General features: G+C 39.9%; 1 protein-coding gene across 1 annotated transcript in view; it reads left to right on the top strand.

Moving 5' to 3' along the window:
* Positions 1-23,696, top strand: part of LOC113163076 (thyrotropin-releasing hormone-degrading ectoenzyme) — a 115,156-nt gene that overhangs the window by 28,727 nt on the left and 62,733 nt on the right. Inside the window, exon 4 of the mRNA XM_026361398.1 lies at positions 3,841-3,967. Within this exon, the coding sequence (XP_026217183.1) occupies positions 3,841-3,967 (127 nt within the window). The remainder of the gene's footprint in view (positions 1-3,840; positions 3,968-23,696) is intronic.

Below are 23,696 nucleotides of genomic sequence, written 5' to 3'. Positions count from 1 at the left end.
CTCTTAGGTAACTAAAATGGGGAAAAAATGGTATTTGAGAAGTGACACATTGAAATAACAGGTGTAAGCAAATCTTTGGGGAATAAATGCTGCACAATAGGAAAGCTGGTATGACTCATCTGGTTCTGGCAGTGACACAAATTTCTAGTCACCAAAGTGGGATCAACTTTGAGTACTGATCAGGATAAGACAGGAGTTCTGAAGACGGGTCAATATTTGACTCTTCACCAAGTTTCACATCTTATAAAATCTTATAAGATTAAATAATTGTTCTTTAAAACACTGCAGAAACAGTCACAGGACACTAACGAATCTGCGTGCAGTCCTCACTTCTACACTACATTACACATAGTTAGCTCTGTTTCCTGTTTTTTATATCCCACAAACACACTGACACAACGTAGACTCAGGTTTATAGGATACTGTGATAGGATATGTGTTTTTACAGCTGTGTGAAAACCATTTATTAGAGTGGAAGTGAAACTGAGAGCGATGGCAGGGTGACATTACTGGGACAGTAATGTTTGTGTGTGTGTTTGTGATGTGACAGCAGTGATACTGCAGCATTACATCATGACGTGACTGTGCGAGTGTGTCCACTCGCTTCTGTCTTCATGTGAAAATGATACGAGTCGTGTGTTTTATCGTTGTGTCTCTGTGTTTGACAACCAGACTCTGTCGTCCTTCAGCTGAGACCCAGTTGTTGTCTTTCTGACGGTAAAAACCATACAGCCCACACGCCACACGGAGCTGAAGCCGAGTCCAGGCAGATGTTCTTTCATTCACAGGGGTGATATATGAGTATTGATGCGTGACATCCCCGCCACCCAACGCCTGTCAGCTGACAGCATTCCATTTAATTAGCCTGATTAACTACCGTGTCCCTCACACAAATACAAAGTGGGGAGCTGGCAGCTTGTTAAACATTCAGGAGATTCACAGCGGATTCAGACAGACATCTTTATTTAGGGGATTTTTTTTTTATCCTTTTGTTTTCCTGTTTGATCAGAGTCGGACAAAGTCACTGAGGCCTTGTTTTGCAGTATTAGAGAGGAGGATAGTGTCTGCTTCTCCAACACTTTCTGTTGTAACGTCTCTTTGCTTTGGAACAAATACAATCACACCATTTAATGGCCATTACCTGTTATCACCACCACAGACATGGGCGGTTAGGTCCCTGCTCTGCCTGCCAGTTGGTTGTTTAGGGTTTAAATAATGACTCATGGTTTGAAATGGAAACAAACTGGTGTTTCTACTTTCAAAGTCCTGTGTTTTGTCTCCTACTCCTTCATATTGATGATAACTCTAGGTAATAGGTGTCCTACTAAACCATAACTAGAAGCACCAGGCAACATTAGCCACTACTCATCTAAACATGTAGTCAAAAACAAGTGTTGTTTAGTTCAGCACCTACAATTCTAATGCTGCTACCTGTAGGTTTCTACAAACCAATCCTTTAAGAATTGTCTTCATGTTTTTGGACTAGTAGCATGGTATGAGTTGATATTCTACCTCCCACAAACACTGTGACATAATAATGATGTAGGCCGTTAAAGGATCTACGCTGCACTCAGACATGACACCGGTATCAGTTGTCAAACTCTTGGCAAATATGCAAAAAATCTATTTGCCAAAATCCACTCTCCCGTTGCCACCCTCACTCTCTCCGCTCACTGGATGTGTATTGGATGAGGCAGTTGCTCATTTTCTCTTACAAACTTGCAAAATTGCTTTTAGCTTTTTATTTTTTTTAACAAAGTGGAGTCAGGTGGAGCAGCTGTCTGTCAGCCTGAAAGAATCACTTCAGTTTAAAAGCATCAGTGGGGAATCACTGAAGTGAAACGTTTTGCCAGAGCTGCAGAATCACAAGAGACGGGCAGATTGATACCACAGTAACAAATACAAACAAGGTATCAAAGCCAGTTATAATATTGATTACAAAGTTTTTCTTTTCACTTTTTTATTTAAACTTGTTTGCCAGGTTTCACAGATAAAACATCTTGTGTAGTGAAAATCCCAGAGCATCAGGTTCCCTGCTCCAGTCTGTTCGTAGAAGCAGAACGTCCATTAAATTCTGGCAGGATATTAAAAAATAAAAATATAAAAATGTTATGTTTATTTTTTTAATTGAGTTCTGTTTCATGATCCTTTCATTTGTTGTAATTTGTAAGAATGGCAATGTCGACATGAGTCCACCATATCCTGAGATGTGGTGTCATAAAGAGTCGACAAATCTTAATCTTAATAACATTTCATTAATCTACCAGATGTTAATATGGATTTCCATTAGTCTCAGCCATCAATAGGAAACATTAGCATGGTAATATAAGCATGTGATTGTTGCAGTTAGCATTTAGCTCAAAACACTGCTAGTTAATCAGTGGTTCACGTTCATTATTAGTAATGTTAATTATTCAGTTATGTTGTATTTAATACAACTTTCGTGGCCAGTTTTTGAACAAATAGTTAATTTAAACTATACTTCAGGTGTTTATTTAAACTATACGATTCATCAGTGGTAAAAAACAGTGAGAAGAGAAGATGTTGAACTGAGTATTGACTGTCAACATGTCTGAATACCGATTAAGGAAATAGTTGAATATAGGGTTTATAGTGTCGATATTTCAGTGCTTTAATAGGAGCAAGACCACACTTCCTACGCTGTTTTAAAATGATTTAGCCTGGTGGAGTAAGATGGTGAGGAGGTCATTGCTGCTGAAGTTTTATGGTCAGTAGGAAGCTGTGATTTTACATTAACCACCAGCTGTAATGCATAATAAAATTAACATGCATAGTGTAACGTAACTGTAATATGTTCAAAATCATGGAAACTGTTTGGAAAGGACTTGGTCATTTGCAGCTCTTCTCTGCATGACTCCCAGCTGTGGAGCTTCACACAGACACAATCAGCACATGATCGTATTGTTCTTTCGTGGAGGTTCAACAGCGAGGTCACTGCACAACCACAGCTCGCTGATGAGCGAGGAGCCGTCATGTGACCTGGCGATACGGGTTATTGATGAGTGTGTTTGGCAGATCACTGCTCATGTGTTGGTGACAGACACATGCACTGTAATTCATTGTTCAACTTAAGGATAGAAACAATTTTTAAATAGCATAGCGGGAGGAAGAATCGACAGCTTGTGACATTTTAACAAAACAAGTGTTGAATTTGTCACTAAAAGAAGTAATGATCTAATCACACAGCCGTCCTCGTTTAGCAGCGACATGTTTTACTTTAAATGAAGCTTCTACAGGTAAAATCCAGCCCAGAGATGTGAAGACTTGAGAAATATCAGGATCCAACTGACGCAGAACTTCCTTTTATTTACTTCTGTTTGTCCAAAGCCGATTGTCTTTCTGCTTGCAGTTGCAAATGCGTTTTTCTTTCAGTAGATTTGAAACAAAACTCAACCTGACTTCATTATTTTGTCTGCAGAGCTGAACATGATCGGCCTGATTCATTTTTTCTCTCTGTGGACTTGACCTGCCTAACACTGGCTGGATTCCATTTCTCTCACTTTCTGTGCATTTGGACCTAAAAACTAACTCAAATTTAATTTCTGTCTCTGCAGATCTGAACTAGAACTCAAACTGATTGTGTTATTCCTCTGTAGAGTTTAATATATACCCAGCCTTGCTCTATTTGTCTCTGTGTAGATTTGATAGTAAACACTGCCAAATTTAATTTCCTTCTTTGTATAGGTTTGAAAAAACTTGGCTTAATTCCATTTTATTCTCAGTCGAGCTGAGTACACTTCATCTCACTGCGTCTGTTTTTAGATCCATGTCTATTAAAATGGTCCTAATTCCATTTTTCTCTGTACATCTTGTCTTCAGATCCGACTCTACGCACGGCCAGACGCCATTTCCAGTGGAGCAGGGGACTATGCTCTCCACATCACCAAGAGGCTTCTGGGATTTTACCAGGACTACTTTAAAGTCCAGTACTCACTGCCCAAGCTAGGTAAGGCTGCTGACGTCTTCCCCTGACGTTACTGTCGTGTTGTTGTTGAAGAGATTTGGTTCTTCTGCCAGAGTCATTGCGGCATATTCAGATTCAGTCAAAGGCAGAAAGAAACGCTCTGTTCCTCTGGCGTTTGATTTCCTGTCAAGTTTCATTAAATACAAATCACACTGTTAACTTTCTATCCCCCTGCTGATCCAAATGAGGAAAGAGAAAACAACTTCCACTTCCTGAGCTGCTCATTTTAGGGAAGTCAGCCAACTCTTTGTCCTTTGGTTCATCAATTTGTTCTCATATCAGGCAGAGAAAACACAGTGTCCTTGTTTTTTTGCTGTGTGTCAGGGTGCTGTGCTGTGCAGTGTGATTCGGTCTGCGTGTTTAACCTTCTGTTTGTGTTCAGACATTCAATTAGCTTATTTAGTTAAATAGGAGTGTCAGCTTTTGTAAAATGCAAAGTAAAGGAATTAATTGAAAAAGTTAAATAAACTAAATAAATAGTTGTTTAGTAGTGAAAGCCTAACAACTTATCATGGAGCTGAAGTTGGTATCAGTAAGTTATGTGACAGATAAAGGGACTTGATTTAAAGGGGTTTGAAAGATGGTGTTTTTTCGAATGAATGAAGCACTATATTTATGGAAAGTGAGCTGTAAGGCGGTGGTAGCCATGGGTGGAGGGTGTAAAATGTAAAGAAATGACAAACCGCAGACCTGAGTTTGGTTTCAGAGTCCTATGTGAGGTTGAGATCAGGTCATGTTTTTGTTCAAATTTTAAGAAAGACATTGTGTGTGAAGTGACTCTTAGATTTTTCTCCATTATCTCAGTCTACAATCCTTCTCTGACCTTAACCCAGTGCTGCGAGTGACTACACCACCATAAAAAAACATTAACGAAGCTGGAGTCTGACAGCAGGATGGAGTAGATCAGATATTCTGGTGGGAAGAAATCACTTTGTTGATTTGTACATTTAATAGAAATGTTGAGTATCGATATATCTGCAACTTTCCAGTTAATAATGAGCATCTGGTCATTATGTTAATAGAAAACATTATCCACAAAAACATATGTGATTCCAGGCTTGCTTTATGCAAACATAATATTTAGACTGAGACTGAGTTGGTTTTTGTACTTATGAGGTGAGTTACATAATAAATTAAGGGAATCTGCACAATTAAATGTCAGAGTTCACTGAAGTGCAGATAATTAGTAACTTGAAGTATTTGTTTGGCAGTAATATCAAAAACCTCAATCGTGTGCTGTAATTAAAATTGGACATAAGGTTGAAGTTCTAAAAGAAGTTGAAGTGGAATCACTGAAAGAAACTGTGTTTAAATGGGTTAAATGTTAAAAGAGAAAAGTAAAATGGTTCTGAAAGAGACTGTGTTGCAAATAGTTCAAGAGTCTCTTGACAGCAGATGCTAAAGGAGCTGAAGTGTGTCAGGTTGCTAACTGTTTTTCATTTTGCTCCTGAATTCATCTTTGTATCTCATTAGCTTCTGAACTTCTAAGGTTGTGCGTAACGTGATAAATTAAAAAGAAAATGTGCTGTGAAATAGCCATAAAAGTCACACTCACATTACATGTTTTGGTTGTGAAGATGTCCTCATGAAGCAATGAACGCTGCTGAAGTGGCAGCTAAAATAGAAGTGATTCAAGAGGTGTCGGTATAATGAGTCACTCAACATTTGGTATTTAGCAGCTGCTTTTTGAATTTGTGCAGCAGTAGTAGCTAAACCTAAATGAAATTGAAGTTAGACCTCAGGTTAAAGCATATCAAGGAGCTGAAGTGGCAGCGCCGTAAAGGGACCCACACAGTGACTATCAAAGCTCCACCAGACTGCCCGTCTCTCCAGCAGAGACAGTGTGACAGTAACTTCATGGCTGGCTGGGTCTGACCCGTAGTTCTACACTGTGTAGTGGTCACTCGGTTCCCCAGTGTGTCCTGAGCGTTCATGTGGACGAGGCTGAAACTTCTGCAGTAGTTCCTCTCGACTCCTCTGTTTCATTTTTTAAAATATCCTCGAATAGAGGGTTCTCGTACAATTTGAATTTTTCATAATAGAAGTTCATGCTGTGAAAAAGAATTATTGCTTGGCAGATTCCTCCGTCCTGGTTCCCATTAGGCTTTATGATATGACGATATAGTACAACAAGGGGACACAGTGAATGTTTCAGATGATGAGATGTTATATTCTTATTTTCTTCTTGTTGGGTTACAGGTTTCCTTCATGCTGTATGACTTTCAGCCTCTCAGCCCGCTTCTCCTCCTTTTAAAAATGAATGTACAGCTCCGTGCAGCCATATTTGGTGTTTACACTCCCTTCTTTCTCGTCCCAGTTAATGAGTCGTGTCAGAGCAGTCAAAATTCATCTCCCTGTCCTTCTTCTTCTGTCTTCACAATTGTTTTTGTTTTACACTTTGGTCCTGCCAGAATCAATTAGCCGTGTCACCGTGTTGCATTTCCTTTTTCCTTTTCACTCCGAAACAAGCTAATGTGATCACTCTTCCTTCATATTGTATATGTCAGATACTTCCTTCCTGTCCACATTTATTCATCACATTAGAAATTCACTTTGAGTCAGAACTTCCTGTTTCCATCTGCTCAGATTAGCTTTGACATTTTCTTCCCCTTCCTGACCTTTACACTGATATTAGCTGCATTAACAGATCATTCCATGCTGAGTTAAAGGTGACGCTGCATCCTCTGGTCCAAACCCGGCTGCATAAGGATGACGGGTGAAAACCTGATATCTCCACGATGTCAACGAGTCGGGAAATGTTATTGTAACTGGATGACAGTGAAGTTTTGTCATCTTCAAAAGAGCCTTGAAATGAGGTTTTAGGAGCTTACTGAAGTAAGGAAATAGTCTTGAACATGTAATCTTTCAGACAGTGCAGAGTGGAAATCTCATACAACTGAATTGAAAGGGTTTTTATTCAACAGCAGTGATGAAATGGAACAAAAGGTTCAAGCTGCAGCACAAACGGTAATACAAAGTAAGGCATTACACCATGGCTAATCCAGCAGGTGTATTAACACAGCAGATATATAAAATATACTGGGCTACACCAAAACAGCCACTTAAAGCTGTGCAGCTCAGACATAGAGTTTTTCATTGGCCATTTAATACCTTTCCCTATAATTATTATATTAGTTATTCTATTATTAAAGAAGTGATGTTACGAAAGTGATTTATGGGTGAGATGCTTACAGCTGTTTTTAGTAACAGTTTAATTAATTGTGTGTTGTGTATTTCCTGTCTTTCACCTGTAGGTGCTCGTGCACACAGGGTTTGTTAAGAGATTCAATAGTCAGACATGAATGGCTTGTTTAAATATTGTGAAAATCATTACAGGAGCTGGCATTACTAGTCAAGAACGCTTCAAACCTATGTAGCAGCAATGTCTTTGCTCACCCGTGTCCTTCAATAATCCTGGCACACCTGCCTGTGGGACTTATGCCAGACTCGCGGTGGATATAGCACCAATCTATCCAAGCACGCTCGTCTGATTCCAGGTGCCAACATTTGCCTAAAGCTTGGCCGTGTGCTGCTAACTAGAGCTGATTTCTCTCCAAACCAACTCATGCCCACTTTTCTAAAATGGAGCCAAAATTGGCAACAATATATGGGCCGGAGCCAGCTCATATTTAGTCTTACAGTACGCCAACACTCTGCATTTGTTGTAGATACCTTACATAAACAACTTTTTGTAAATCTGGGGCATCTCTGAGGATACAGCTTTGCACTTCAACCAGACTGTGACACACATAATTAGGATGGTCTCTGTGGTGCTCCTACAATATAATTATTCCAATAATCATTTTCAATAGTACCCAGGTTACAAAGGTTCCCACAAGTCTATAAATTACAATGAATGAACAGACAATCTAGTAATGAAAGATAAAAGAAAACAAGAATAGTGTGTGAACATTGTGCTTTAACAAAAACTAAATCTCAAACTTAGAGGGAGCCAGCGGAAGGAAGTGAAAACAGGTGTCAACAGCTTACATCTGTAGTGAAGTGAAGAGTCTGTTGGCCACACTTCAAACTCACATTACTCTCAAACAAAACTGTACCAGAGGAAACAGAGATGCTGCTTTGTTTTCTTGACAAGTGGGGTGGAGGAGGAGAGGGAGTCCAGGTGAGATCTTCTGTGTTGTGTAGGATGTTCAGTGGAGTGTTAGACTACAGGTGTTTTAGGTAATGGATGGTGTGGATAGCTGTCACTTCATTGGTCATTTCAGTGAATGTGGCAGAGTGAGTTTGTGCAGGATTTATTGTGAGCGGCGACTACATATCGCCTCCTGTTCAGGTGTGTGTGTGATTCACCAGGATTTGATAAAGAAAGCTGATGCCTCCGTGGTCCTGAACTGGAGTCAGACTCTCAGATTAATAGATGGATGGATGGATGCAGTTATTGTGCCAAACAGAAAGTCCCCAAATCTCCCAGCTCTGTGTTCTGAAACTCAAATTAGCTTAGTACTCAAGTGTGAACTGTGGTCAACACATAAGCGCAAGGAGAGCGAACTCTTTGTGTGGGTTCTTGTTTTGATTTGATTTGCTGTTTTAAATTCTGTCAGATATTTGCTGTTTTTCTTCCAACTGTGCGTGTTTGAGGGTGTGTGTGTGTGAATGCAGTCTTCCATTATGAATGTGCTCTGTGTGTGTCCACCCTGTCCATCTACATATATCCACATAACCATGGATTCTCTGTGTGTGTGCATGCATGCTTGCATTCACACTGATGTTGACATCAGTCTTTACCACAGCTTGCCTCTTACCCCACTCCACTGCTGGCAGCTCTCTCTCTGTATGTATGTGTGTGCGGTCCCAGAGCCTCAGGGCCCCATCTGTTGTCATGCAGGGCATCGAGCTCCCCTGGGAGACTGAGAGAGAAATGATGAGCTGAGATATAAATTTAAAGGGACAGAGGGAAAACTGCACTATGCAGACACACGAAGGAACAGAATACGAATTATAGTCAGAATAATTTAGTTCTTGTCTCTTCAGACACGAGCCTAAGGATGTTAATCTGTCTGTCCAACTCCTTGGTCCACGTATTTTAACATCTACCAAGCAGAGTGACTTGGATTTACTGATATTTATGGCTTTAGAGGCTTTGTAATGAGTTTGTTTTATTGTGCATGAGAAAAACAAAAATCAGGCAAGGATCCACTTCACTCCCACTTAGACCTGCTATCACTGAATTCTGCATGTTAAACGACTCCTGGCCTGCCACATGGCCCCTGACTGGAAGTTGGAAACTTATGTCAGTGTTTTGGGAAAAGTCAAGTTTACTTCATACAAATTTTAACAGCGTGTCAAAAAATGTCAGTGACTGTGCAGGTTCCAGTTCTTCAGGCAAGGACGCTGAGAACTGAGAAAACCAATCTTGAGCCAGGACTTAGGAACAGACAGCAGAGACAGGCCTCAGGATGAAAAGTTTATCATTTGAACATGAAATGTCATTCGAATAGCAACATTTCCAGGATAAAATGGCAGAGAAAGACACCAGATGGTAATTAACAGACGTGAAAATGATCAAAGAGGAGATCACCGTAAGAAAAGTGAGTTTGATATCACTTCATTTAGTAATGCAGTGATAATCAACATGCTCCAGGTGTAGTGTAAATCTGGAAGCGCTTCCTTTCTGCTCATTAGTCTAACATCTTTCAAACGGCCGTGACAGACTAAGATACTTTTAAACAAAGATATTATGAGGAGAAACTATACGTATGTATATGTACAGTAAATATCACAATGACAGTCTGATGTTAGTTGCACCTCCTAAAGGTAGATAAGCAGACTCAGAACTTTTTGCACACCTTAGGTTTTAAAATTAAATCGTAAGAAAATGGATCAACTGACATTTTCACATCAGTCTCTATTCAGCAACTCATCATTACAAGTTGTAGGTTTTGAGAAATCCCTCATTTTTGTGTTCAGACCTTTGGAGTTATTTGTAGAAGCACCTTTAGCAGCTTCGAGTCTTCTTGGGTGAATCTGTTTGCTTCTTATATACACATGCAGTTCCTATCTGGTTTATGTCCAGTCCATTTCATTTGTCGTAGGTGAAGTCGATCTTAAAGACCAACGGCGAAAATGACTGTTTGATTCACTTAACATTAAATCTACAACGTAAGAACGTTTGAAGAGGTCCGACTTCTTTCTGGATCGATTCTATGTTTGAGGACATTCTGTTTAAGTTGAGCCTAAGTCGTCGATCTGTAACTTTCTTTTCCCACTTCCTCCGTTTCTCTCCCTCTTTGTTCGAACTTGCAAACAAAACTCAAAGATACTTGGGCTCATTCGCTTTCTGCAGGAACTCAGACCCAGCCTGGGAGTTGATTTTTCTCTCATTCTTTTCGATCCTGAAGTGGAGATAAGCAAAGAAGTGATAACGGGCCTCTGCGGGCTTCCATAGGAATTCATTTGACTGTTCCAGTGGAGCAGAAATCTTGCAGCAGTGGAGCGAGCAGAGGCTCAGGTGATCCGACTGTCAGGAGAATTACTCTGAATATCTGAGTGTGTCTGAACGTGTGTGTGAACACGCCAAGTGGACTAATGTGTTCTGTTGAGTTCTGGCTCCATCTGGGATCCACAGAGACGCACAGACAGCACCGCCTGAGGTCTAACACACACACACACACACACACACAGAGAAACATACACCTACATTCCTTTTACTTGTGTATCTTTTCATATTTTCTTTCCGTCTTTCTTTTTTCCCTCTTTGTCTCTTGCTCTTTCTCTCATGCCGTTGCCTCAGGGTGACACACAACAACAGATGGACCAAACTCAAACACACTCACACACACACACACACACACACACACACACACACACACACACACACACACACACACACACACACACACACACACACACACACACAGGGAAAGCTGCAGGCCAGTCAGCTGTCTGCCTGCTGCTGCCTCAGTGAAGCTGAGCGCTGAAGTCTCTTCCAGTCAGACGATACGTCTGCATCAATCTGAGCGGTTTGAAAGAATTTAGCATTAATTTTCAATAAAAGGAGGAAGATAGTGTTTTTAGACAGCAGCGACGTTTCCTTTGCCCAGCTGAACATCGTATTGCTTTTACAGTCTCTCAGAACTTTATTTTGAAACCTAGTGGAGCTCCCAAAGTGTCCAAAGATATCAGACTGAATTCTGATTATGCAAATTATGACTTGGACATCTGGAAAAGTTTCCTTTTGATGAAATGGTGCAGACGTAAAAACGAGTTAAACAATAGTTCAGTGAGAACTAGAATAAGCTGTGTGAACAACATCAGCTTTAAATTAGTTGGAAATCACATCAACTTTCTCGTTATTGTTTCAGACCAGTTGAATAATACATTGAAATGACTGGCCTTCATTGTTTCACTTGGTTTAAAACTGTGCTAGTCAGTGTTTTTATTGTAATACCGAGCTAAATAAACATGCAGTTCCTTATGTTTAGCAGTTGTCTCAGATCTATGGCGTTTTTAATTAATATTTTATTTAATTAAATAAGTACGTATGAGAACGTAACCTTTTCTCTGTTTGTGCGCAGTTTGCTCATTTCCTGTATCCTTATAAAGGATTTTCCTACAGATACAGATGTTTGGATTAACTTTACGGATGATTGTTCAGTTTTTACATCAGTCAACATGAAAAACCTGTGAAATTAAAAGTAGATTTATTTTCAAATTAAAGTGATGATAGTAGTTTAAAAATAGCAGTTCCTAATAATAGGCTCTTCTAAGTTTTAAACTGGTTTTTATGTTTGAGTTGAGGAATATAATCTGTGCATTTTCCCTGATAAACTATCAAGCAGACTAGTGGTACTATTCATTATATTACTATTGTCCACAATAACTGCAGTATTGTGTTTTCATCAAATTGTTCTGCCTTACTTGCCTCCTTGCTGTTTTAGTTCAGCTTTAACACTACAACCACTGCCTGCACTGCACCAAACAGAGACAAGTAGAAGTTAAAATGAGGTTATTTGTACATATAAACTTGATTTCTCCATAGAAATACCAAACAACATAATTAATCCCAAGCGTTTCCAGCAGGCCACCTTCAAAGACGTCTCTAGACACAACTATAACATTTGAAAATGAGTTTATTTCCACTGTTTCCACTGCAGTCGTTTCTACTTTGCTTTCCACTAATACTGGAGAAGCAGCAGAAGGTACTGAGAGGAGCCTGTTTTTGTATGTCATTGATGTATAAATGGGCTTTCTGCGTACATCGTTTGTTTAGTACAGTTTCCCTTTTTCTTTCCCTGCACCTTCTCTGACGCCTACCCACCCCTGAGCAGAGCTAATGATATCCTCAGGCAGTAGAAAAATGTGTGCATCATGTCTGTGTTTTCACACTTGAGTTGTGACTCTGACAAGCAGGCGACCAAATAAGCAAAGAAACTGCCAGAGCTGATTTCCAGCTGTTTTAGCACTAACTCAAACTCGTTATCCCCCCCTTCACATTTTAAAGTCCCTAACATGCGTTTGGAGTGGCACCTCGTTGTTCAACTGGTTGATTAATGCTGACCGTTTTCCAATGGTACGATAAGGTTCGCACTAGAAACAAGTGGAATTATCTTTATTCCAAGAAAGTAAATGTGTAATAATAATCTGACTTGTTAAGACGTTGAGTTATTGAAGTTTACATTTCACATTAAAAGCACAACATCTTCCTTCTGAATAAACGAGTTTCCTATCAGATCAGACAGCTCTCAGTGCTTTTCTGTCCTTTAAAGATGCTCCAAGTACATCTACTCTAATGGATGTTTCTGAGCTGCTGGCACAAAGCAGGCTGAAAATGAATGAAGATGTTATCACTGTTATCTACTTCCAGAGTCTTTTAGCAACAATTTCTTTGTGTGACCTCTTCACTGAAAGCTAATTTGGAGGTTGTTCTGTGGTTCAGGGTACAGGATGGATGAACCCTAGGTCTCTTTAGGACACAGTTTCTGTTTCAAAGTAGTTTGGGAAACAGCCAGAGGTGAGGAATTTATTTCCAGCAGTGAGCACAGCCGAGCCAAAACCATCCAAGACCTCTGAGAAGAGTTTAAAGGGATTATTTCCAAAAAGCTGGAGGACAACAGTCACAGATGAGACTCGGTAGCTCAGATCCCGAGGAGATACCGAGGTGAATTGATTTCACAGAGGATGGAAGAAAGCCTCTTCAGCTGAGAAGACATCAGGTTCAGGGTTAACAAGCTCATCGCCACTGTTCAACTAAAACAAAGCACTGTATGGAATTGTTACTGGATGTGCTTAAATTGCTTTTTCTGACTGCTGTGTGGCTGCAGGGTGAAGGTGTTGGTACAAAGCCACACACAATCTCAGGGGAACTGTAGTTCCTGATGCAATATGTTAGTTTTTGTTGTAGCTTTCGAGTTTTGGCATAGGACTGAAATAGTTAAATACTATTCTCTTATAAAGACCTGCAGTAAGCATGGTTTTGCTGTGTCTACTGCAGGTCATAACCGTAACCTTAACCCAGCTACAAGCAGCTGGACATGATTGACAGGTGTCAGAACATACAGTGAGGCTGTGTGATGCTGCAGTGTTGAACTACACCACAGTCACAGGTTGGGTCAGGTGTGAATTTCATTTAGGGGTAAGAGCAGGTTAACCGGTCTGAGCTTTGTGGGGCAGGTGCAGATTTGGACCTTTTAAAGGAGAAAAATAGGGTGTGGGCATGAAAATGACAAATTCTACACTGTTGTCAAACCTATTTAATTAAATCTGAGTGTTTCAATTCAAATGTAATGTGGTGGTGTACAGAGGACAAATGCCAGAAAATACATTAGTTCATTATTTACGAAGCTGACTGTCCATGGTGCGTTCAGAGACCTGTGCACGTTTGGTTTTTCATGCAGTGAAGGAATGTAATTCATGAACCCATCTACCAATAGGGAGTCGATCTACTTGTCTGACAGCTTCACACGCTGCTTTGAGTTTTGGATTCCTCTTCGACCTGAAGTTGCTCCTACTGCCATTGTTTGTTTTTATCTGCAGAAATGTTTACGCTGGATCTTTACAGGATTATGATTCATGGAGGAGGTTTAAACGACTCAAACAAGTGCAGTTCCATGAAACCATCACTTCCAATGAGCTCTTTTAATCTAATACGTCCAAAGTTATGTGCAGCATGAGAAGGCTGTGAAGTACTTTATACAGAGCAGAAGTCATGTGCAATTGACTTTTTCCTTTAGAAACGGTAAAAAGCGATGACCATCCTCAGTCAGTCAGTTCATCAGTGTGGATCTCTGATGTGCTTTTTACAACAACAGTAGTAAAGTAAGTAAATCAGCTTCCACATCCACAGATGTTACAGATGGTCATTAGACACAGTTCATTGGTTTTAATCTCTGCATGGTATATTGTGAAACTGACAAACCTCTGGCCTTATCCTTTAAAAACAGCTATAGAGACCTAAGAGTTTTAGGATAGATCAACAATCTGTTTATTGGTTTGTCTCAAAAAAGCTCAAGACTTGCGTGATCTCGACCTGTTGTGTGTTGGTGTTTATGGCTATTAGTGTCACTTCAGCATGAGAACAGAGCTCATTATGCAACACACACTCCCTGTATCATTAAAAGCACCAATTAGAGACATTTAATCACTGGGCTGTCTGAGTGAGTTACAGTCAGTTTCATAGACACGTCAGGAGATTTAATGTGGCTCAGTTTGGAGAGAGGGGGATTTAACAGTGTGGAGGGCAGTAGGTGTGTTTTAAAGGTCTTGATGCGAATTGATTTCAGTTTAAAAAGTCGGCTTAAACAGTTATGCTATTTATTTATGCCGTACGCTGGCAGGTATGTTCTGGTTGTAATGTCAGCTGTATTTGCTCTTATGCTTGTTATCTTACTGAGAAACATACTTGTTCATACTTGTTTGAAGTACACTGTCTGTATTTTGATTTCTTAAATAATCTGCAGATTGACAGAGAGGCTAGATGCTTAGTGGCAGCTCACAGAGACTCAGTATTAACTCATTAAAACCCCTCACTGGTTACAGACTGGATAAAATCCAAAAGGAGATAAAACTACTAAAATAAACATTAAGTTAGACACTTAGCTTGGACTCGACTCGTACCCCAGAGACTTTAACTTGAATTGGACTCTAACTCTTTACTTTAACAGAGAACTCGTGAACATCTCTGATAGGATGGTAAATAGGGCTATTTAAGAGCAAATTAGAACCTTAAATAAAAAAAGCCAGATTTACCCTGGTTTAAATGGAGATGTCGTCATTAGATCTGCAAATCACTGCTTATTGGTAAATAATAAACAATTGAAGTGATTAACTCAGAGTTTAAGATGCTTTTCTGGACCAGTGAGGCAGAGAAGTGAGTTGATGTAGAACAGAACAAAGTGTTCATAGTGCATCCAGATTTGGCAGTGGTCGTTTGAAGCTGTGCCAAGAGACTAGCCAATTGTAAAACCTGTTAGCGAAGAGAACTCATGACATTTAAGTAAATGGTAACGAGTGATGGTTTAGTAAAGACTCAAGCAGCCAAGACCCTCTAATACAGTGTATCTGTAAGACTTAACATCTTCTTAATGCAACAATGATTCAGAAAATTACCACAGTTCAGCAGTGAAATGAACTGTTGCACTTGCAGAAATGTAAATTCTGACAGAATTTGGGGATTTTTCAGTTCACTTCAGTAAAGGAAAGATTTTCCAAGAGGCAGCAGAGGACAAACAGTCCATTTCTTCCCCCTCCACTTTCTCTCTCTCTCACTTTCTGTGGTGTAGCAGAGTGTAACTCGTCTGGACAGGCAGTGCAGTGATTAAATGTCTCTAATTGGTGCTTTTAAAGACACGGAGAAGACAGTGTGAAGCAGAAGCAGCTATTTTAGCGTCACTTCAAGATGAGGAGGGAGCTCATTATGTAACACATGCAACACACACACACACACACACACACACACACACTGGAGTATTTCCATGTACACTGAGGGACTGTGCACTGTGTTCCCCTGCTGTCAGAATCAAAGACAACCAGTTGAACAACAAGAAAAAGGCAGGAGACAATAACCAGTTCAGGAGACAAAGAGGAAAAAGATAAGATATACAGTAAACAACACAGACACCCGTTCACCTGAGGAAACGCTGATCGATCCCAGTATCGATCAATGGTCTGAGTGGATCCTTCTGTCTCTGCAGTAATGAGGCTTCATGGGGTTTTTAAAAAGTGTGCAGAGTTTCAAAACCTCAGCAGCAGCAAGCTTGGAGGAAGACGTGTGCACATAATAAACTTTGTTTCTGCTTGTGAGAGGTTAAACATCGTGAGGTGAGAGCTGCTGCTCCAACACTCACTCATAGATCTAACTGCTGTTCAGCATTTCACTGTGCTCCTGTAACCTGGATCTCTGAACACCATCTTTTACCTTAACTCAGCCCAGTTTAAAGTCTGGTAAAAAGGTTTGAGTCAGACTCTGATCTAAGTTCCAACATGTAGTTTTGAAAAGGTTTCAATAAAACGTTACGATCATTTTAAAGGCTGTTTCGTGAACCTCCAGAAAACACTTCTCCCTCCCCAGGGACTCTTTTTGGGGGTGGATCTACAGCTTAGCAACTTAATCTTTTACAAATTTCTTAAAAGGCTCCTGAGAAAAGTTCCTACAGTAGAAACAGGTCTTTAGATGCTGTAATGCTTTTTTGTTTTTTGGGTCTTTTGGGATTTTTAGAGAGACAGATTTTAGGGTGCTCCTGACTGTCGGCTGTTAGTGACAAAGTAATTGATGCAAATTGTTGGTGACGAGCTGAACAGAAGTAAATGAATCTACTGTATCCTGAATACTGAATCCTCCCACTGTGCTGACCTGAAATTCTGAAAAGAAATGCAAAAACGTTCCTGTGGATTTGTGTATTGGGGACGACTTTATTCTCATAATTCTTCTTCCCCTCATTCCTCGTCACATCTTGAACTGTCCCTGGACAAGAAACTGAACCCTTGGTGCCTTAAATTCTCACTTTACATCTTCCAGAATGATCAGAACATTAAATCATGCCTCAGTATAGTAGCTAAAATAAAGTGTAGTGTAGTTGTGGAAATGGGAGGAAATAGTTGATTTGCTGGGGACTATTTTCAGCAGTGGATTGATCCACATTTCTTCCTCTTGTGAGTGTTGCTGCTTGTGAGCAGCAGGATAGTGTCTGTGGGACTTAGTCTAAATAAACTGTGTGTTCATGGTGATGAAAGAACATGTCACCCAGGGGGTTTGATATGTTCTCAATAGTTTTAGGACAACAATAGAGCTCTATGGTTCAGAGAAATAACATATCAGGCTTGGGTACACACATAGTGCTTGTTACTAGGCTACACTCATTGTTGAATTTGGCTTTTTCATAAGATTTGTTGACTGTAGGAAAAATCTGTAACACAAGCAGCTCACACTAATGTTTCATAACATCAAAATAATCAGAAATACGGTGCAGACAATGTTAGTGTTGTAAATGAAGCCCATTATCTGCAAACATTAGTCCTGTGTTCCAGCGGCACGTTGTTTGCTAATGCAAGTTTAATTTAAAAGGCTAATTGATCGTTAGAAAACCCATTGCAATTATGTTAGCACAGCTGAAAACAAGGCTATTCCTCATTGAAGAACTCGTAGCACATCACAGTAAAGTTTGTCTGTAGAGTCGGGGTTTATTCTTCTATATAATCTGATAGCACATCGATGTATAACCAACAATCTCTTTGTCATGGCTGCAGATAATCACTAACAAAACCCTGGTTCTGAGAGGAAAGCATCTCCGTGCCATTTGGTAATGAGGTGTATCACACTGAAACTTGGCAGCGGAAGGTGTTTGCACTCTGAGAACTGGAGTTAAATCCAGTGGAGTCACATGTGGAGCTGAACTGGCAGCCGAATCGCACCTCGGCAGGGCGGCACATCAGTTACCATGGCGACCAAAGTAATACCTGTAGGCAGGGGTGTGTTTGTGCACGTGCGTGTTGGTTGATTCAAACTCTACCTGGCATCAGACCAAAGGTCAGACACTCGCTGACATGTTACATCCACTAATCCTGACTTCAACACAGCTCAAGTCTAAACCCTAAAAAAAGTCGTGACCCTGTAACAACTTAGGGTTTGTGGACCAGACCAAATGTCCTCATAACGATGGAATCAACGTGTCCAGGGAACTCTTCTTTCTCTCTGCTGTGTCCCACCTATGTTTTTCTAGAGCACACCTCCTCTCTGTCTGTGTATATATAGCACAGCACCACACACACACACACACACACACACACACACACACAAACGCACACTGAATCCAGAGTAGAGTTCGCCGGCCTCTCACCGACTCAGTGACCCAACATCTGTTGCCATGGTAACGTCTCTCCCACTCTCTCTCCCTCTCCATCTCTGGATCCATCTGCTCTCCCCTCTCTGTGAAATTCAAATTTCTTTTATTGGCAGGCGCAGGAGAAACCACAACAATACAGTTCGAGTTACGCTGCTTCAGTTTCACGAGAAAGATCCACTTCCTGTGAGTGCAGGGGTGGATGGAGGCTGGAAGAACTGGAGCCCAGCATAGAAACTCTTTAAAACTGTTACTAAGTTTTATTTATGTTTAATTTATTAAAGCTGTTGATTTAAGGACACTTAAATGTAAACGTATGGAAAAAATATAAAGTTATTTATATATATATACTTAAAATACACTTCACTACACTGCGTCACTCATAATTTAAATTTAAATGTCCGCATTGTTTCTGCAAATACACATTTAGCTTCTCACTGAATAATCTCATTCCATTTACAGCAGCTTTTCTAAATTCACCTCATTAAACTTCAAGTTTATAAATGAATGAATAGTCTTTTAGGAGACTCTCTGATTATCAACAAGATCGTTTCCCCTATTTGCCACCATGTACTTGTGCTGTTATTTCCTTCACGTCCCTCACGAGGTCTGTGTGCCAGTATTTATACCCTACATAACCTAAAGTAAACGATCTGAGTACTTCTTCCAGTACTAGGTTTTAGTTATTTCTGTGATTGTCCTGCTCTGACTTCAGTGAGGAGTTTTATCCACCACTGATCCTCTACATGTTGTTCTCGACAGCGTCTGCTCCTAAATTCACGTTCACACCGTAAAGAGCTTTTTTACTTTATGAGATGCTTCCAGAGATGATGAACACACTTTAAAGTAAAGTCCTATTTATAAAAATCCATAAATCACAAAGCATTAACATCGTAAATGACAGCGAGAGCTTTCAGCGTGATTTCCTTTATGATTCATGCTGGTTGGATGTTTAAAAAAATAAACTTAGATTTACCTGCTGTGTGAAGCAGACGTTACTTTTAAGTACAAGACGGTAAAAATGAAGCAGTTACGGCTGCTGTGTTTTTAACGAATATGAATATTCACTGTGAAAAGAGGCAGAGGAGAGGGGAAACAGTAGAACGTATCAGTGTTGATATAAAGGATGTGAAATCTTTAAAGCTGCATATCAGTTTGCAGGTAGAGCTTCTAATTCCAAACTGGTTAGATTAACATGATGACTTAATGACCCCGAGTCGCTCTGCAGATATAAGGTTCATGTATCTGAGCCTTTATCTCAGGCTGTCACAGTGTGTGTGTTAAAATGCAGCAGACTCCCTGGGGTTCTGGTTGCTGATGCATCAACGCACACTTGGTCATTACCTGTCCTCCTCCTCGGCTACGTGGTCAGATTGGATCACGTGTCAATGATCATATTAGGACGTGTCTGAACTGGTCGTGTCGGTGGCGACGACGTGGCCGTGTCTGATTTAAGAAGAGCAGAGAGTATTAAGCAGTGCATTAAAACATAATGATATCAGGAGGACGACGGAGAACGACGGGGTCATCTCCAGGTCTGATTCTGATCAGAAAATTGTCATATTTCCATCAATAACTGATCTTTTACACTCTAACAGAGGTGGGTTTACTGTTTCTTGGCTCGACATCGATCCATCTGGTCCATTTCCTTTTGTTTCCTTTAATCTGCTTTAATGTAGTAGATGTGCTGAAAAACACACACACACACACATCCATCCCCCCTCTGCTATGTGTGTATTAATCAGATTCCTCCTCATGGGACAAATTCATTGTTCTGTTTGTAAAGGAAGTGTTTGAATCTACAGTATAATCAGGACTGAATATGCACATTTTAACTTGTACTAGCTCCAACATACAGAAACAGTTTACAATCCCTGTTAAATTTATCTGTTTGTGAAGTCAAGTGTTTCACAGTATGTAACATCAGACCACGAAATGCATCATCTGACCTTGTTAAAATATGCAGTGTATGTAACAGACTTGCTAAATGTATGTTGTGTTCACCAGATCTTGAAATGTGGCTGCAAATTTACAGAGAGACACTTAATTTTCTCCCTCCGACAGTTTCCTCAGGTTCTTTATTGCAGATGCGTCTCAGAATCGTCCTCTGAGTGTAACTTACTTCAGGCTGTAAGGTCCTCCAGTCTAATATCTCTATGATTGTCGTCCCCTTCACCTCCTCACATATTAGTCACAGAGCGCTTTGTTTTAGAGAGATATTTTTTAGCGTCTCACTTCCTGCAGCCTGAACTGTTCCCTCTTTATTTCTGTCGCAGAGCAGCTGCTCCGACCACACCTCACTGACGCAGCGACTATTAACATTTTCTAATGACTTTGGCTCCTACTGTAATACGAAGGCTGGCTCTGTCAAACTAGTTCTGACAGCAGACCTAAAGCTCTCCAGAGTGATGTTGTTTATTTTTTACTCTTGTAGGACATTTTTATGAAGGAAACTTTCATCCCAAACTAAGTGGAACAGGAGCCCTGTGGGGGACGTGGAACAAACAGGGGAACAGGTCCTTTACATCAAGGGTGAAACAAGTGATTTGGTGAATCTGACTTCAACCAAACCTCAAAGAGAAAAGTCACAATTTTAAGAGAGGAATAACCAGAATCACAGTGATGACACCTGTAACACAAGCGGCTATACTGTACATCATCAGGTCGTGTTGTTCAGATCATTGGAGAATAAGCAAAAGATGATTCAGTGTCTTTGTCTGATTCTATGATAGCCTAGAGGTGGCAGGACACGTTGACAGAAGAGCTTTTAATTTAAACATATGAAGGAATAAGACAAATGTGGGTTTCTGTGTCTCGAGGCGTTGGTAGTTAACCTCACTTAACATGTCCAGATTTGTGTTATTAAAGACAGAACTGGTTCAGCCTGGAGCTACGTACACACCACTGGACAGCACTTCAGCTGAACACTGACATCCTCATAATGAGCCTGATCATTAGCCTTAAGGCTGCTTGGACAAACGAGGATTAACTTCATAAGTGGATTAAAACATAGTTAATCTTATAATTGAACAGCAGTGATGACATCTTATTATAGTGGAACCTGGGTGCTGGCACAACTCAAGGGTTCAAATGGCAGATTTGTGATGGAAGTTCTGCATTAAGGATTGGATTAAAAAAATAATTCTTATGGTAGTTACACATCCTGTATTAAACTAAGTGGATTAAATAACAGTAAGTCCTATAATTGTACACTGTTCCATAGTCTGTCTTGGATGCTGGTTCCATTTAAAGAGTAGATTTTCAGTGGAAGTTCTTTATTATATTTTGTACTTTGTAAATAAACGGTCACAACTGATCAGCAGTGTTGGTTGCACTCGGGGTTAAAACGGTACATCTCCTAGGCTCCTTCTGATTTAGATAATAGTAAAAAAAAAAAAAGAAAATTAGACTTACGATATTAAAACATTAAATTTAACAAGATAATATATTACTCAACATAATACTATGTACTAAATCACACTTAATATGATAATTACATAGCAGCAGCGGTGACATCTTGTTATATTCCTGCCCGGATGTGACTTCTATTAAACTCAAAGGTTCAGAAAGCAGAAAATAATAATTATTATACTGTGATTATACAAGATAATATATGATACTATACTTATTTGACGGTGAAAGTGTATTGAATCGTAGTAACTCTTTTAATTGTGCAGTAGTGATGACATTTTTCTGCATGTAGTCTTAATAATCTCTGAGTTCAAACTACACATTTTCATGCAAGGTTCTGGATTTAATTAGAAAATAATTAAACAAGGTGAAGTTCTTAATTTTAAACCTGTGTTCAATCACAACTTATCGTACAACATTATGGTTTAACTGTGCTACTTTATAATATAATCTATTTAACTGCACTTTAAATGGCTGATTTTCAATTGGAGGTTTTGAATTAGATGATTTACCTACTTATGGTATTTAATTTGCTCTGTGTATTATCACCTATTGTGTTTATCCGCTCACAAACATACTACATAGAAGCTAATCCTGTCATTCAGTATCACATTTATCGTGTATTATTGCTACTGTAGGACCTGTTTCGAGCACACAACATGTTTCTGCTACTAAAATATCAGAGAGAAATAATCAAGAGGCTCAGTGGAGAACTTTAATGTTAATAAGTGTGACTTCTGTGCCTCAGTGGAAATGTGAGCTGTAGTTTTTGTAAGATTTGTTAGCTCCTGTGTCAACATTTCCATGAATAGAAATGTTATTTGTACAGATAATTCTTAATACATTAGCATTTTTTATGACCTGGTGTCGGGTTTCTTTTTGCAGGGATCGTGTTGCAGCTGCATAAGTTCACTGCAGATGATGTTTCAATATGAACGCGTTAAATAAAAAACACAACAAAGCTAAATTACATTTTGAAAAAAGAGTTTAATTACTAGATTAACTTTTACTGCTGTTCGTGTGTGTGTGTGTGTGTGTGTGTGTGTGTGTGTGTAATCCTATTAACCAGGCCAATTAATCTTCTGTATTAGCTCGTTCTGTCACTCCGCAGTGTTTTTGTTTGAAGTGGATAATTTATTACTACACAGGCTGTTTGCATAGACTTCATTAGAATATAAGGAGCCATAAATCATGTTGTTATTCTGTCTGTCGTTTGTCTGACTGCACCTGTCTGCTCATTCTGGCTCTTCCTACACTTGATTATTACCATACTGAACATATTAATGGTCCCATTAATGGTGCACCTACACATTTTAAGTACTTCACACCTGTGAGCAGGGTTCCAGGCACCAAATGTGTACAGATTTCCCGTAAATGGCAGGACTTTGCACCACACTAGTGGGTAAAAAGCAAAATACATGTACCAACAATCAGTGTAATCAGTTATCAGAGAGTATTGGTGCACTTACTGCACCAATACACAGCCTCACTGCTGACTCCTGCTGTACAGTATAGAAGGAACCAAACCAGCGTGCAGGGTCTGTATGATTTGTCATGTCAGACGTCACATTAAATGTCAGGCCGGGTTCTATTTTCAACACACCTTCTTCTTCTTCTTCTTCTTCTTCCGCAGATCATTCGTCTCCATCACTCTGCTCTTTGCATTTTTCTCTGTCACACTAATCTCCCTCATGTTCTCCTTCAACACCTTCTCTTTGGCCTTCTCAGCTCCATCCTCAGCATTCTTCTCATAATATACCACACATTCCTTCTTTTGCAAATGCCCAAACCATCCAGGGCTCGTCTCTCCTCTCTCACTACCTGCACTGACCTCTTATATGCTAATTTCTAATCCTGTCCATCTTCATCGCTCCCAATAAAACTGTCTGTACAGTTGGGTGCTTTTGACCATACCAGCCGCCATTTTGGCAGCTGTTGTTGAAAGGCGTGCAATTTCAATAAATGTTCTCCGTACGTTGGAGCGCTCTCACAACAAACGACCTATA

This window comes from Anabas testudineus, chromosome 23, assembly GCF_900324465.2.
Source record: "Anabas testudineus chromosome 23, fAnaTes1.2, whole genome shotgun sequence".
Classification (NCBI taxonomy): Eukaryota; Metazoa; Chordata; class Actinopteri; order Anabantiformes; family Anabantidae; genus Anabas; species Anabas testudineus.
Note: the sequence above shows the minus strand (reverse complement) of the source record. Positions and strands in the feature narration are given on the sequence as shown.